We start from the raw sequence: 17,147 nt of genomic DNA on the forward strand, positions 1-17,147 counted from the left end.
CACCCAACCACAAGCCACTCATACTTGTGCTGTGCCTTCAGTTGTGTCACCATAGCCAGGTGGTGAGTTGGACTGATTGTGAATAGTTCTTCATTTGAAATAACCTTTTTTTTTTCTTAACTGATTTTTTAACCTGGGTCTGTTTTCTGATCAGGTTCATTCCTTGAATGCCCAAAAAGCTACCCAGGAGGAGGAGGTGGTGGAGGAAAGAAGAGTCACTGAACATGAGATCTGTTCATGCCAATATTATTGCTAATTTAAAAAAAAAAAAAAAGTAACCATGCCAGTTGTAATTCTGTAATACTCTATTTTCAAACAAGGAGCTGGGTTTTGAAATGCTCCATTTGTCCCTATTTCTCCTCCTTCCTGCTCACTCCTGCCCCTATGTTCAGCTCTTGGCTTCCCCAGCTGGGTGGATAGAGCAGTTTCTGGAGCTGTTCTGGTTCACAGAAATGATTTTAATGCACTAAATGGGTGCAAAACAAAGCAAAAACTACTGGTGATTGTGGAGGATGTTTGCTGTCCCCAGTCACACTGGCCAGAGCCTGACGGTGTGTTACGGTCTGCTGGGGAGGGAAGGGAACCAGGCGAGGAGCTGGCTCGGTGCCTGAAGAGGGGGGGCTGGGAAGTCAGCTGGCAGTGACAGAGACCTCCCTCTTCCCACACCCGCAACTCCACAGGGAGATCCCTGGCTGCAGCCCATCTGCTCAGGGAAGTGCTCCCCGAGCTGCCTTTCCTCCAAGCTACAGCCAGGCTCGGACAAGTGAGCTGGCTAGGGAGCGTGCCAGTGGAGCCGAGCAGTGGCTGCGTGCAGGGAGCAGAGTGCTTTCTGCATGTTCCCCTTGAGCCATCCACGCCACAGCCCTGAGCCTGTCAGCCTGTCCAGTTCAACTCCAGAGACTGCTGCAGGCACCTGCATCTCTCCAGCGATGTCCCAGAGGGGCCCACAGAGCTGCAGCCGGAGATCCCTCTCCTGTGCACTGATTTCCTCAAAGCTGTCCTTGTATCGGTGACCACACATGATGTAAAGGAAAGCAGTAACAACCCAGTAATTTTTCATGAACATGACTCCATCAGAAACAGCGTCGTCTTATACAGACAGCATTAGCTTTGGGGCCTTGTATTGTTTTGAGAAGCTGCGTGTGCACATAGGGTATGGCTGGCTGTATGTTGGGAGTGAGTGGGAATTTCATACCGAAGGAAGGCGTTTTTGTCCAGCATACAGTTTGAGTGCTACACTTTAGGGCAGGCAATATAAGCTCAAGGTGGTATGGACACTAGTTCTATTAGGAAGGCTCTTTAGGTATTGGTTGATCTTGTAAGAGAACACAGTTTCTTTGAGTACCTATGATTTCATTTTTGTATGTGTGTGTGGCAGTTGCATACGGAGTTGTTAAAGTATTTATGCTTTTTTTTTTTTATTAGTATGAAATTGAGGTGATGAACAGCACCCAGAGTACAAATAATACGGTGAATGAATAACAACACCCAGAGTGGTAGGATCAGTCCTGTGAAGAGGAGGGGGCGGGGGGAAGATGAGGAATGGAGGAGAGTGTAAGCAAAACAGCCAATTCATAGTGAAGGTATTACCATCAGAGATTTCCCTAAAAGTCCTTGAGTATTTTCTCTTCAAAGTCTGAATCATTAATCCTTCTGGGGCCAGGCAGACTTTTAAATTGCATTTTAAATCCAATATTCCATAAAGAGCAAGAAATAGTAAATATTCTAGTTTGCCTTTTAATCATTCCGAGACATAGTAAAAATAACTGTGTTGTCAAGTTGTGCATTCCTCTGCTTTTGTACTTGTCCTCCTCTGAGTGCTGGCAGGTCACGCTAATGGAGCTTCTGGAACAACTCCAGACTTTCTGCAATCAGCTAAGAAAAGAGCATAAAAGTTCCTGGGGAGATGATCCTCTGCCTCGGTCACTTGTGTCTGTCCAGCATGGGGCAGGTACTCTGCCACTTGGCAGGGAATGGAACACTCTGGATTTCTGTCTCAGTAAAATGAAACTTATTTTTATTTGTAAGTGTACATTGTAGTAAGTTTTGCAGCTGAAAGCAAATAAGTAAAATGGAAGTATCTACTGCAAAATGTAAGGAAAGAGGTGTTCACTCTGAAAATGTATACATCCATATATGTGTGTGTACTCACATTCATATTTCCTAGTGAGCAAATTTTTTTAATAAGTTTGGGATTTAGGGATAATAAAGGATCGTTTGCTGATCTTTGAGTTAGCACATGATATTGCGCTATTTTTGCAATACAAATATTACCTGCATCTGTGTTGCTCTGAAGACTCAGTATAGCTGCAGGAGTGGAGCTGGTGCATGGCACCACGGTAAGTGCAGCACGTGCTGCCTCCCACCAGCGTGGTAGCCTCCCAGAGAGGCTGTGCAAGGTGCCCGAGTGTGTGTACTCTTGTGAGCTCTAGGGTTCACGGTCTGGGCAAGGTAAGCCTGCTCGTGACTTCAGCTTGAGGCCACTGTCCAAAATGTATAGATCAAAATGTGTATACTTGTGTGCCAAGAGACTGTCAGCAGCAGGGTGAAACAAATAGGCCATGGCTCAGGTTCTCAGATTCCTTTTTAAAGGTCATATTACTTGGAGTGTTTGCTTGGGAATACACAGAATTAGGAGAGGAAAAAAAAAAAAGTGCCATGAGCAAAGGATAGGCACATGATGGTGAGTGAAGGGACAGCAAGAATGGGGTAAGCTGAGGAGAGCAGCTGTTTCTACTGTGGCCAGTTTGGTGATAATGTGATATGGGGAATGGTGGCTGAAGGATGAGCAGGGGATTGGATGTGTTGCAGGGGCATTGGTCAGGTACAAACTGCAAATACACAAGAGAGCTATAACAGCATTGCTTTCACTGACCATACTCAATTTGTGTACAAGAGCTTCCTTGCATCCTGCTCTCCCTCCTCCTTTGGGAGCCCTCTACAATCTTCCCACATACCCTGCCTACCAACAGCTCTGTGCTGCTCCCCCTTCCCATTGCCTGCTGTGCTCCCATGGCCTGCACATAACAGGCCCTGTTTTCCCAAGATGGAGAAGTATTAAAAAACCCCTGTTCATCTCCTCCATCTTTATAACTCCCCTTTGTCTAGCAGGGGGCAGTTGGGCCCAGCCTGTCTCCACAGCCCGTTCTCCTGGGGCTTTGCTGTCCCAGCATGTGCCATCAGGCTTTGCATCCCTCTCCGCTGCCTGTCTGCTGCAGCACAGCTCCCTCCTGTCAGGGCTGATGTCAGGGCTCTCTCTCATCACTGCTCTGCCTGTTGTGAATCATTCTTCACTGTTGCTGCAGCTTCCCAGATACCTCTGCCTTGTTCTCATCTCAGTCCATAAATCCTTCCCCCTTCCCATCTTTCTTTGTCTAGTTTTAAAAAGTTTTAAAAAGACTTAAGCGAGAGTAAGAGAATTGTGAAGACAGAAGGCCAATTTTAGCCGTGGTACAAGCAAAGGAAGCTTCTGTTCCTTGGGCGTTATGTTTGCTAACTCCACTGCAAGTTTAGCCTGGAACTGGCGCTGCTGAAAACTGTTGCGGGCAGAATTTGCATGTTTGCTTTCAAGGCAGCTGTGATAATAGCAGCCTAAGCAGTTGCTCTTTCTCGGTCTTCTTTACAAAAAAAGTTTTACTGTATCCACCAGAGAGGTGATTTGGCTCAGTGACATTGCCTCCGTACTAGGACAAGCTGGTACTATTCCAGGCTGCACACAGACGTGGGATCAGAGGCTCCTGGTGAACCTCCTGCAGTCGGCCTCATAGACGTGGCTCTGGAGGCCCAGCAGCAGCCCCGTGAGCCCCGGCCTGCTGCAGCCTCCAGGGCAGAAGTCTCCCGGTTTGTGTAGCCACCTGGTGACCTTGCCACAGCGGTAGTAAAATCCCCAGCTAGCATATGCTGTAACACAGATGCACCAAGATGTGCTTCTGGATGACACAAGGTTTTTCCTAATAGAGCACCTGTACGATAAGCCCCTGATTAAAGTCTCCCGCTAACAGCTGAGAGTGTTTGGACTCAAGTATGCAGAAAAAGTCCTGGCCTTAAGCTCCTGTTTAGAAGTCAAGCCTGCCCTGTGGCCTTGATAACATTGTTAGTGTTATCAAGTTACCTGGGGGCAGGTAGCTATACCAAACAGCACTTCGCAACGCTAGAAATGGTAAATCACATTTTCTTGTGCCGTGCTTCTGCTTTGGGATTCCTTTGGGAAATGGATGAAAGGTCAGTCTTTTTGAAGTACTCCTGTTGCCTTCTGTATTATTTCTCCCCCCTTGAGAGGCAGAGCAAGAGGCCGAGCAGCAGCCTGGCACCCCTCAGGGACCACATTCCCCCCACACGGCCTGAGAAGGCCCAGGCTCCCAAGGCCAGGGTCCTGCTGTGTGCCCCAGCCTGCATCAGCCATCACCCTGTTAGAGGATGCAAACATCTCTGCCTAGAAGTAGTACTCAGAGAAATGTCTGTCACTTCAAGCACGCTTTGATCCCTGCAGTATTCTTTCTTCCTGTGAGAAATGGGCACTCTGGCCCAGCCTTTACAGTGCACGATTTTGTGGGATAGGCAAATCCACTCAGGTTTTGAGTGACAGCACTGGTTTTCTCTAAGCTCTTATCCTGCACTTTAATGTTCAGTGAACCAAAATTGTTGGATTTATTTTCTAAGAGTCTGGCATCTACATCAGCAATCAAACCTACAAATTGTGCCTTCTGGTTGAACTCACTAGACCCCCAGCTTTGTGTAATTGAGACTGCAGCATGATAAAGAGTTCTGTTATGGCTTCACATATTGATCAGTCCAATTTAATTTCCTCATGGGAACTGGACCACGCTAGGGATGATGGATTGTGTTGAAGGCCTGACAAGACTATTTTAACAAAACATCTCAAGAGCTTCTAGAACAGAGGCAGTTATCAATACTGATGCATGTTTCCTTTCATCAAAAGTTAAGGGCTCATTAATAGGCTATGCAGCAGCTGCTCCCTGCAACACACAACTTTTTTATTTTTTTTTTAAATTAACTTGGAGATACTGTTTCCTCAGCCTTATGAGTTGGCTGTTTCCAAAAGGAAAAGAAATTGAGTTCCAGGTTTTGTTTTTAATGGTATGTATGCTAGCAGTATCACCTGCACTGCTATAATCACTATTTTGGTAATTGAAGCCTAGATTATATTTTAGAGTGATAGTCCTCTCCCACCAGTTATGCCAATATGTGAACTGCTCCCAAACCCTGGGGTCTTATACCTAGAATTTTATGTCAGGTTACTGAAGATGTCTGCTATTTTTAATGTTAATATTGTTGGTAAAATAGTTTCCTGTTGTAACTTTGGCAATCAACATTTTTATTCAGCATTGAATATTTCAAAGATATTTTAAATGTTTTTATTTTAGGCTCTCAGTTGTGAGAAGAAAGATCATTGTTGGTGCAGACAGTTTTACCTTTCCTATATGAAAATGCTAACACTTCATTTATAATCTATTTGCTGTAGGTGTGTTGTGGGTGTTAAATTCTTACTGCTGTTTAATGTTGCAAATTGGATGTATGCAAAGAAAATATGATCAAGGCAAACTGCTATGTTAAACTTGATTTTTAAACACAGTTTTCAGGTAATCAGCTAGAAGTTCAGCACCTTACAGAACAGTTTTCCTCAGCTAGTAGGAGGAGTTGCTTTTGTTTATTCATAAGAAAACAATTTAAACCATTTAACACCTGCTATAGTGTTTTCTGGTTTCTTTACCAGTTCACGCGCATTATCTCATTAATTAGCACAGTTCTACTCATTAATGCATGGATTGAAAACAGCAACACATTCAAAGGAGTAACGCTTTGTTTCCAACCTTTCCTTTGTTTCCAAGCTTAGATGAATGTGGTTAGATGATGCCTGTAAAAAATGGGAAATGTAGCTGGGTAGCATGAAATGTAACTGTGGTGACCATGAGCCAAACTGTTTCTTGCTTAAAGTCCTGTGTTGCAAGTTTGGTGCCTTACTATATCTATTTTTTTCCTGATGCTTGAACTTCTGGAATCATTCATTCAAGAGAGATTTGTAATTTTAATAATAGTAATAATAATAACAATAAAAATAATAATGATAATGAAAAGGAATATTTATCACTGGCAATTACAGCTTAAAATTGAGTCAAATATTTCTTAGAAGGTCAGAAATAAGAAGTTAAATAAAAAATATTTTAGTTCCTGAAGTATACTGGAATTCTAACGTTGTGATTCATATTCAGACATTATTGGAATTCGTGATACTGATGATCACATGAATGTTTAATGGGAGATAGCTGCCCTCCAGTCTGCTTTACTGTCACTTCTCTTCCCCACTTACTGTGACAACTAAAAAGAGATTGGGTTACTTTAAATTACCTTCAGCAATAATTAATTCAGATTAATCACCTAATCTTACAAACACTGGAGCACTGAAAGAAAAATAATGATGTGAGATATCCCATGAATTCATCTAATATTGAATATATTCTGTGTTTAGTGCTGCAAACATACTGATGGGGCTGATTCAGACATTTTTACTCATGTGATGGAGCCAACAGCTTTTAACCCTGCAAGTAGGTCCTTTGATTTCAGCAGACTTTAATCCTTAAGAAAACCATTCAATACAAAGTGGCAGGCTCAAAGTCACAGATGAGTACCATTGAGCATAGCTTCAGCATACTTCAGGTCTCTGTTTCTTTCCTCACTCCTTAATATTCCCTGTGGGGTCCTCTCATCGATGTCTGTTCCATGCGGTAACCCACTGCAGGCTTTGTGCTCAGAGCATTGCACAGGGCAAGGGAAAAGAGTTTGCTTTTCAGGTTGGGGATATAGTTGGGTTTTATAGCTCAGAGGTCATTATAATATGTAACAGGTTAGAGTTACAGCATAGACCTTTAAAAAGGGTTTTAGGAGCATACAGTGCTTGAAAAAATAGCAATTACGTGATTCTAAAAAGGGAGGTAAATAAGCAAAGAGAATAACACATGGGGATGTTCCCTACACCTGTTTTTCTGGAATATACGTTAATTAAGGTCTGAAATAGTGGGGCAGTAAGACTGTCTATCATTGACTTTAAGCCTTAATGATATGTTTAATTATGTCCCGTTGTAGCTTTGATAGCTGAGACCCTGAAATGTGAAGTTTCTTTTCTTTAATGTCTGTAACTTCTGTACTTCTAAACAGTACTTTTTGTTGTTGTGTCTGTAAATCTCTAGGTGCTGAAGTGCTGTATATGAACATGTCAGCATATAATGAAGGTCGCCTTCAGTCATCTTTCTGGATTGTTGATAAACAGCATGTGTACATTGGGAGTGCCAGCCTAGACTGGAGATCACTGGGACAGGTAATTTAATTGAAAAAGTGCTCCTATACCCTTTGAGCGTATAATAAGGAAAAAAGTATTGTTTTGAAGCCAACAAGTGGAGATGTAGAGCTTTCTTTTTCTGATAGTTTGCTGGCAGAGAGACTGCCAGAGTTTTGATGACTCTTCTGTCTTCTCACAAGTGTATTACTATAAATGTTACTTCTTTTCATTGAAATACCTATCCTCAACGGTTATGCTTTGTGTTAATTTAAAAAATATATATATTTATTGCCTTTATTGATTTCAGTGATGATTGTGTTGTTTCAAGGTTGTAAGTTCTGGTTTTCTTATTTAAAAAAAATGATAATTTTGAACAAACTGCTAAAGAAACTCCCTGATAGTGCCATGAGAATGACCAAGTCCCTCTCATCTGCCATTTAAATAAGAAAAAGCAAAATTCAGAAGGAATTACAAGGGGATAGTACATAATATCCTGAAATACCCACCACAGCTGGGGAGGGATAGATTTATGGGCACAGAAAGTCAATAGCATAAGGCTATTGAATATTGTATCTATTAAAATTCTGTATTTTAATTCTGTCATAAGCAAGAGAGTTTAGGGATGTACAGTAAGGCCTCTTACCAACCACCAGTGCTGAGGACTCTCTACAGTCTAATGCCATTTTGAAGAAGTAATTCATCCATGATGATTATTTGTCTTTTCGGAGGTATCTTTTTTTCCCCCAGCAGTCTCAGGATTGTTAAAGGCTGTAATAGTCAGTGGTATGGAGCAAAAATGACCATGTGAGACTGCTGTTGGTCATATTCAGGGCGTGGAGCCTGTACTTTTAGAGTTCACTAATTGTAATGCACAACGTAGGGTAAAGGAAGCAATCCTAGGTTGATTGTTATTAATTACTATTAAAAAAACATACTTCCGAAATATGAGCAGAATGTCAGAAACTTATGAATAATTTTGAACGTCCTTTGTAATGACTTTGTGGAGAAGGAGGTGTGTGTTGCTTTGGAGTTTTTAAGATTTCATTATAGGATTGGTCTTCTCATGATGAAGTAAATCTTAACTCATGTAGCATGCCTGCATTGAACTTTGAGGCTAGTTTTGTGTTTCAAATGTGATTCCTCACTGTTAATTTTATCATTGTATTTTTTGTATGCATTTGGATTTTTTTTTTTGTCTTACTGTCATTTACTAGCATATTTTTTATGTGGTGATAAAATGAAGCCCAGAGGTATATTTGTACAGAGAAAAAAAGAAATCTCTCTCACGAGTTGCAGTAAAAGAGAATCTGCTTTCAATTAGCTGAGAGATGCACATTGGGGTTTCAGAAGAGCCTGAGGATATTAGATGCTTGGCCCCTGTTGACATCTGATATAAGTATCCAATTCCCTTACCCCAGAGTTATAGGTTAATAAATCAGGGCAACTGCCAAAGAGATCTGATATGCAGTCCTAAAATAATAATCTGTCTTGAGCTTTTCACATAAGAGGCAAAACAAGCACAGAACCCTGTCATTTTAGTCTGAGTACTTTCCTGAAGGAAAATGCTTTAGCACACGCGTAGGACCTAATGATACAAAGAGCTGAGTCCTCACTGGGGAAACACGTGGAAACACGGCTCCCGTGGGTTTTCATTATCAGAAAATGTCCCCGTGTAGCTGCACCTGAGGGTCAGGCCCCCCCTTAAAGAGTACGTACTGAGTGGAGCTGGGGAGTAGAGGAGCAGGGAGCGCCAGGCCTGTCCAGGCCCACGCACTTGCGCTGCCTGCAGTAGTGGGGTAGGGCTTCTGCAGTTTTGCAACGACAGCAGAAAACTTGCTCAAGTTGTCACTACACATTTTCTGTTGCATCCTGGCTTTACCTACAGGGAAGGGCCTGTGAAAAGGCAGACTGGGCTGTTGATTAGTCACATATGGTCTCTTTAAAAACTCATCTGATTTTTAGAGTAACAGAACTGTGGTTACTGAATCAGCAAACCACCAGGGCCAGTTTTACAGCAAATCACAGAATAAAGTAGGTCTCTGCTATTCTAGAAAGACGTGGTACTTCGGCCTATCAAGCATGCAGTTATCTTCTCACTCAAACAAGCCATCCAGTGTGAGTCAGTCACCTTGTAGCTAGCAGGGGCTTATTATTCAGAGGCTCAGTTCAAGTGTAAATTGTTTTAGTACATTCAGACTCACATCTAATAATACCTGAAATGCAATGAAAAGCTTAAGATTTAGCTGTACATGGTTGTCATATCTTTCCACATACCTCCCCCTGTATTTTCTACATGCATGTTTACAGCTTCCTCCCTACTGAACCTTTGCATGCGCTCAAGCCAGTACACTGCCTTAATCATGTAGGAGCACCTGTTCCACTGGTGCAGCAGTTGTGCTAAAGATGCAGCAGGTTTCTACAGTATTTCCAGAGCTTGCTTTTGATACTGTACAAATACAGTCAGGTGGCTGTTAGTTTTGCTTGCCTAACCTGTGCAAATGCATCTCCAATTCTATTAGTGTGAGGCTGGAGCAGTGCTCTACAATTGCAGTTTCTTTGTGTTCATCTCGCTGTAATTAAAAAAGAATGCAAACCTCAGCCATTGGTTTGGAATTTAAAAGTTGTGCAGTTGGTAATTAGTTTGAGTGTGTGTTGATAAATGGTTATTGGCAGAATCTACCTTTATTTAGTAACCAAGCCTTTATTAGTGACAAGCTAGTTCTAAGGGGAAGCATTTGTGGAAAAAAGAACAGGCACACAATGCAACTATAAACTGTGTGGGGATTGTAAACTGATTGGGGATTATAAACTGTTGGGGACTGGACTAGATGATCTTTCAAAGTCCCTTCCAATCCCTAACATTCTGTGATTCTGTGTGGTAGGCTGCACATTCAGTTTATTCTGTCTACAGATTCATGTTTTCTTTTCCAGGTGTACAAATCAAGTGAGAATAAAAATACTGTTTTTCCATATTTATTTACAGACTTGACACAAAGGAGCATATTCACACTCAGAACTGTGTAGAGTAAAGACTAACAACAGATAAAATGTGATGAGCAGGCAAAACCTTTTGTGTATATTTGGGGTACTTTTGGAAGCTAACCCTTTTAATGTGATACTTGTGATCATACCTGCATATAACATACTTCTTTCTCCAAGAAAAAATAATTCTTGAGAAATTAAACTTTTTTTCCAGCTATTTGTGTCTTTACCTAATTAGTTATATACAGACTTTTTCACTGCTCTGTCCTGCACACCTTAAACATCAATAAATAATCTTGCCTTTACCATAGAAGAAGATGACACTTATTGCAGGTTTATACACATGGAACTGTAACAAGCAGAAACTATTCTAGCTCTTTGATTTTTTACTATAATAAAGGAGAGGAACTACCTGAAGATCTGAACACTTCAGACAGGAGTTGTGCATAATTTTTGTTTGTGCCATCAGGACTGTAATGTACTACATAAAATCTCCACATTTCCTTCCTCTAGTATATCTTTTTCCGCCCCCCCCCCCCCCCCCCCCCCCCCCCCCCAGAAGACACCATGTGCTCTGCCAGCCTGCGTGACTGTGTTTATATTCAGATAAACTTACTAGCCAAAGGTTGCACTGGTAATCTGCAGCAGAGCTGGGGATGGAACTTGATTCCACTCCCTGCTTTCACTACCTCAGTAAAAAGAAACAAAACTAAACCCCAACAACTCCACAGCTTTCCAAGCTTGAGCAAGTCCCTGTAGACTGGCAAATACTCATCTTGGGCTATAATGCCAGAGTCATTGCCCTTCTTACCTCTTGCTTGATAGAGTCCTGGAGACGTAGAAACACTTGTGTGACATTACCGTACAGAGTACTTAACATATAGTAGCTCAGCTCACTGGAGAATATTTATGCAAGGTTACTGGGGTAGATATAACTGGATTTATAGCTATTCTGTCCCTGTGAAGAAAAAGGAGGAAATACAAACAAACAACAACAACAAAACTGTTAGCATTATTCTTTTCTTGGGCATCTGAGTCTAAGCTGAAATAATAATTTAATTTCTAACAGCTTCTCTGAAAAAACAGCATGAGGATTCACATGTACAAAGGTGTCAGATTTGCTTTTACAATATTTGTGGAGAATTCTTCTCTTCATCTATAAGCTGGACACTAGAAATCAATCTCTTATGCGGCTTACTGGGTTTTGTTGTAATTTTCTTGACTTGCCATCACTGACAAGAAACAGTGCTAATATTGTCTTTAAAAGTAGTTTTTCTGCATTAGGAAGAGAGATTTACATATGCTGTGTACATTACCTAGGGAATAACGCTTATAGTTGCATATATCCTTGCGCCTTTGCCATCAAATTTTTAATATTTGCCAGAGTCTGAGCTTTGACATTATGGACAAGACTGATAGCACAGTCTATTGCTAAGTTTGCTCAGCATTTCCCATGTAAAATTGTGTTTCAAGTGGGTTGCAAGTTTTCCAAAACACTAATCACTTTGGCTGAAATCTATGCCAGCTATCTGCTTTTGTCTGAAATTAAACCCTGAAGGCAAGTGAATATGAGTGTACAGCCTCCCTGAAAAAAATGAGTTTTAAAAAAGTAAGGCTTTTTCACTCAGAGTGGACTATTCTGATCTTTTCTTTGAACAGGTCTAGATTTTGTCAGGGATACATCTTTAACTGTTGTTACTAATATATGCCAAATACAGCCATAATTGATTGAAAATTTGCAATTAATGCATGCATAGAAGTAATTCTTCAGAAAGTCCTTTTCTGTCTGTCACACTTCATTCCCTGAGCTTTTGTGCGGTGATATACCTCAGCTAGGGGACCCAGATAGTTGCGGAGTACCACTGAAATTCAGGCAGGTATTACAGGATCTGGGCCCAGAGGTTTAATGGGAGTTGATTGGACCAAGAAAGAGGAGGCTGGGAGGTTGAGTGGTCAACAAGGCTGCTCTGGACCCAGAGGGACATGGCTGCTTGTTTTGAAACTGGAAAGAAACACTAGCAAGACTGAAAGCCAGTTAGTGAGGAGGATGAGGAACCAGCAGGAGGCTGTGACGGAGAGATAATGAGGCTTGGGAGGTGTCGGAAGGAAGGAAGATGCTGAATAACAATGATCCCAGGGAAAACTGAAATTAGCTAAGGGAGGAAGCCAGGTAGGTTAAATTGCAGGACAGGTTTGTTGAAATGGGAAGATGGAGACTACGCAGGTGTTGAGAAAGTTGCAAATTCAGTTAGGAGGAGAGAAATTGTATGATGTGCCAGGGAAATAAAGCTGAGGGCTGTTGAGCAGACAAGGGACAAGAGGCTGGGAGCTGGGCCTGAGAAATGAGTTTCAGTCAAGAGACTGAGTCAGAGGCTGGGGGTGCAGCATGGAGGTCAAGGTGGATACGGACTGGGAGCCCAGGGGTGAGAAACACCCTTCCTCTCCCTCTTCTGTTTGAAGCTCTGGCTTAGCAGCATCACATATGAATGTGCTTAACTAGAAACATTAAAAGCTTTGCTGAACTACTACTAGTAGTGTTATCAATAAGCTCCTGTTACCATTTTTCCCTTTCTGCTGCTATAAAGTTTCTTCTTGATTGTATTACTCTGTTTGACTAGTAAATATGCCTTCTGCAGTTCTCTGAGCTGGTGATTTTTTTTTTTTTTTTTTGAAACACTTACTGAACATGTAAATTTGTTTAGTTGCTTTCACAATTATTTTATTTTTTTATTTTATTTTTGCTGCTCTGAAGCATTATTTCTGGACAGGGATATAAACTGCTACACTAATAGTGATGGTTTCCTTAAAAGTTTACCAGTCTCCTTTTATAGTAGTGGCTTTCAGATTTTCGTTCTCAATAATTTTTTTTTGTTCATTTTCTTACGACCAGGGCAGCAATAATCTTTACTGCTCTCCTAGAGAGGTATTACTTTCCTAGATATAGTAACGATGTGTAAAATTGCATCAGTGAAATAGCCTTTCCGCTGATCTAGCTTTTTTCTGGTAAATTTTGTAAACTGATAGAATGGTGCAAAAACTGTATAAACAAGACTTTCATCAAGCTGGTGAACCTGAAAGAATTATAGAAAGGCTTGTAGTACCATTTTTCCTGCAAAATGTGTTTTAGGGGAGTACTAACAGCGGAAAATGGTAAAGGTAAAATTTTCAATCTCACTTTGAACTTTTTATCTCATATGGGAGATCTGTGTGATTGTGTGTACAACTTCTGCCTTCTGCTTTCATTGACGCTCAGTCAGTGATTGCTGCAATTGATGAAGTATCTTTGCAGCGTTCCCAGGCTCTTGCCTGAGATGTTTTGTGACCATTGAACAAGTCAGGCAGTATCTTTGGGCTACAGCTGGGCAGTGTATTTAAGTATATATTTAAGTTAATGACACGTTGAAGTCTATTGTTAGTCAGCAAAATATACACATCTACTCTAAAATGTTTGCTGAGAAAGGGTTCATTCAATGCTACCTAAAATTGCATACTTCTTCTGATAAATTGCTGCCTGTGGATTGCACTAGTAACAACAAAGGCGATGTAGCGCTATATTCTAGTCTCTAGTTACTTGACCAGGTAGCTTATTAATGTAACTAAAATAAATGGATCATATAAAAATTATCAACCATAATATTAATGAAGAGCAAGAACTAACAAAAAAAAATCATGTTTCATTTGCTCCATGACTGCCTCAAGTAGTTTCAGTGAAGTTTGAAAATGCTTTTTTCCTCCTTAATTCTCTTAAGGCACATGAGGTTTGTAGTACAAACAGAACCTCTAATCAGCCCCAAATATACTTCTGCAGCTCTTCATTGCTAACGACATTTTTGGAAAAGCTTTATTATTCACACATGAATAATTGAATCCAGTGGGCAAATAACCGTAATGGATTAGCTGAACCATTTCAGAAAAATATGTTTATGTGCAATAATCAGCCCTTGGAAAATTCTATTACGGGACATTATTGAAACAAGTAAAAATTAATCCGATTGTCTTCACTAGAAGTGGAATCGGGCCAATATTGACTACTGTTGTGTCATAGGCTAGAAAATAGCTTAAATTGTCAGTACTAAGAAGTGACATGTAAATGGGTGTATGTGTGAGGTAGTTAATGTCCAAATTTTGAGCTTTCAATGCCTGCTGCTTGCTCTCTGTAACTGGTCTGCCTGGTCTACAGGGCTGGTTATGAACACCTGGGCTAAACAAAAGTGGCACGTCCAGAGTCCTCCAGTTACTGGAGATGAAGTCAGAACCACCAGCTGGGAGTCTGCTCACATGTTGTGCTTCTGCACACAAACTGCTTAGATTGAGGGGAAAAAAAGTGAGTCTTGGTGTGCCAAAAAAAGAAGGCGTGCTGGGAAGAAATGATCTGGGGGAAAAAAATAAAAAATAAGTGGGCCTAAAAATAAGGTGAGGTTCCTGGCTGGAGGAAAGATCCTAGGAGTGGGGCAAGATCCTGGAGGTCAAGGAGCTGTGAAGAGATGGAGGCCAGGGGGATGGTGATGCTCGAGATGAGCAATGGTGAGCAACCACACAGCAGGGACAGACCCAACTTCCTGTGCTAGCATCCCAGGCCAGCAGCCACCTCCCTGCAGGAAGTGGAGAGCAAGGGAATGTGCTTGCAAAATAATCAAGTAGTTAGAAAAGTGTCATCTGATCGGTTCTTAAATGAACCCCAGTATCCAGATCCTCTATACGTAGTCATTTGCTCTATCTTGCTTGTGACACCTTGAAAGTATTATCCCCAAAAATCCTACATAAAATTGTGACTCAACTGATGGCGAGGAAAAGTTCCTAAGCAGGGCCATGGTTTTCTCTCTTACAGTTAGCTGTGTAAGAACTGCTAGCAGAGGATTTTTTTCTCAGTTGGTTCTTAAATCAGTATATTTTTTGGATTCTTCATTCTTCTGATTGATCTAAATTCAGATCAAATTAGGCTGAATGGCTTTAGAACATAATTATTTATGGGAAAACAAAAAAGCAAGTGTGAATTTGCTCTCGTCTTTCCTGTTTACTTTGTGTCTGTTGCATTCCTTGTGTGATTTCTTCCACCAACGCAAAGTACGATTTCAGAAAGGCATTTGAGTTTTCTTTACATTAAAAAAACATACAAAACAAGCCAACCAACCAAAACAAAACAAACAAAAAAACTCTGAAGGAGGACTGGGAAAATAATACCTGATGTCATCACCACTGTATTTGTTCAGGAAGACATTAATTCTTGGTAAATTAAGCTCAGTCTCATGTGTAAAAGTTATCTGACTTTGCTTCTTACATGAAGTTACTTCAGGTGGTGTTTTGAATAGCAAAAGTTTATCTAATCATCTGTGCTGCAGAGGATCAATGATTTGTTCTTGCTGACTCCCAACAGTGCCTTGCAGTGCTTTCAAAAGTGACAGCTACCAGACAAGACTATGAAACAACACCATTTCCTTTTCAGGCAGTTTCCTCTCCATGTTCCTCTTAATCCCTTGGTGTCATAAATCAGAAACTAATGATTGTACCTACATAATCTAAGCTAATTGGAAAATTAGATAAACTGTACTGACACTATCAGTTTAGAAGCAGTGACCTGTTTTATCTGAGGAATTAGGTTTTTACCTGATGCACCTGAGATGTTAAATATACAAGAGGGCCAAAATAGATTACAGGTAAACTGACTTCTAAAGTACACCAGAGTTGTAGCAAGTATGAATTATCAATTACATTTAAATAATTACAGATTTGTTGCCTGTTCATTTATTCTGCTAATTATTCTATCAAATCAGCAGTTAAATTAGCTGTATGAGATGTCAGAGAGTTATGACTCTTATTCTGAAAAAGGTTTATTAAGCATCTGAAGATGGAATAGATAAGTAAAATTATGCTTTTTATTGGTAAACATGAATAATCTACATTACACATACTTACAATCTAAGTATATTGGATTCCAAATTTTTCTGAAATTAAGAACACTACAGTTATTCAGGAGAAACAAAACAGACAAAAGATACGTTTTTTCTTCATGTTAACTAAAAATCAAAGAATCACAGAATGTTTTGGGTTGGAAGGGACCTTAAGGGTCATCCAATGCCACCCCCCCCTGCCATGGGCAGGGACACCGCCCACCAGACCAGGCTGCCCAAAGCCCCATCCAGCCTGGCCTTGAGCACCCCCAGGGATGGGGCATCCACAGCTTCTCTGGGCAGCCTGTGCCAGGGCCTCACCACCCTCACAGTGAAGAATTTCTTCTGAATACCTAATCTAAACCTACCTTCTTTTAGTTTAAAGCCATTCCCCCTTGCCCTGTCCCTACACTCCCTGACAGAGTCCCTCCCCATCTTTCCTGTAGGCCCCCTTCAGGTACTGGAAGGCCGCTGTAAGGTCTCCCCTGTGCTTTCTCTTCTCCAGGCTGAACAACCCCAACTCCCTCAGCCTGTCTTCATAGGAGAGGTGCCCCAGCCATCTGATATTCCTCGTGGCCCTCTTCTGGGCTATTGCCAACAGGTCCCTGTCCGTCTCGTGCTGGGGGCCCCAGAGCTGCACGCAGTGCTCCAGGTGGGGTCTGATGAGAGCAGAGCAGAGGGGGAGAATCCCCTCCCTCGCCCTGCTGACCACACTGCTTTTGATGCAGCCCAGGGTACGGTTGGTTTTCTGGGCCAGAGGCACACATTGCTGGCTCACATTCAGCTTCTCATCAATCAACACCCCCAGGTCCTTCTCCTCGTGACTGCTCTCAATCCCTTCTCTGCCCAGCCTGTATTTGTGCTTGGGATGGCCCTGGCCCATATACAGGACCTTGAAAAACTGGCTAGCCAATATTTTGTCTTTGTACGAACTAGTTTTTTGGACTCAGCTGTCTAAAGCTTGCAGCAGGACAGCTGCAGGA

At 41.5% G+C, this 17,147-nt stretch overlaps 1 protein-coding gene across 35 annotated transcripts in view; it reads left to right on the plus strand.

Annotated features, from left to right (window-relative positions):
* PLD5 (phospholipase D family member 5) overlaps nt 1–17,147 on the plus strand; it is a 317,558-nt gene that overhangs the window by 268,141 nt on the left and 32,270 nt on the right. For all 35 annotated transcript variants that reach the window (XM_066993942.1, XM_066993946.1, XM_066993949.1 and 32 more), the window contains one exon: nt 7,206–7,333. In XM_066993942.1, coding sequence (XP_066850043.1) covers nt 7,206–7,333 — 128 coding nt within the window. The remainder of the gene's footprint in view (nt 1–7,205; nt 7,334–17,147) is intronic.

The sequence above is a fragment of the Anser cygnoides genome, chromosome 3, assembly GCF_040182565.1.
Source record: "Anser cygnoides isolate HZ-2024a breed goose chromosome 3, Taihu_goose_T2T_genome, whole genome shotgun sequence".
Taxonomy (NCBI): domain Eukaryota; kingdom Metazoa; phylum Chordata; class Aves; order Anseriformes; family Anatidae; genus Anser; species Anser cygnoides.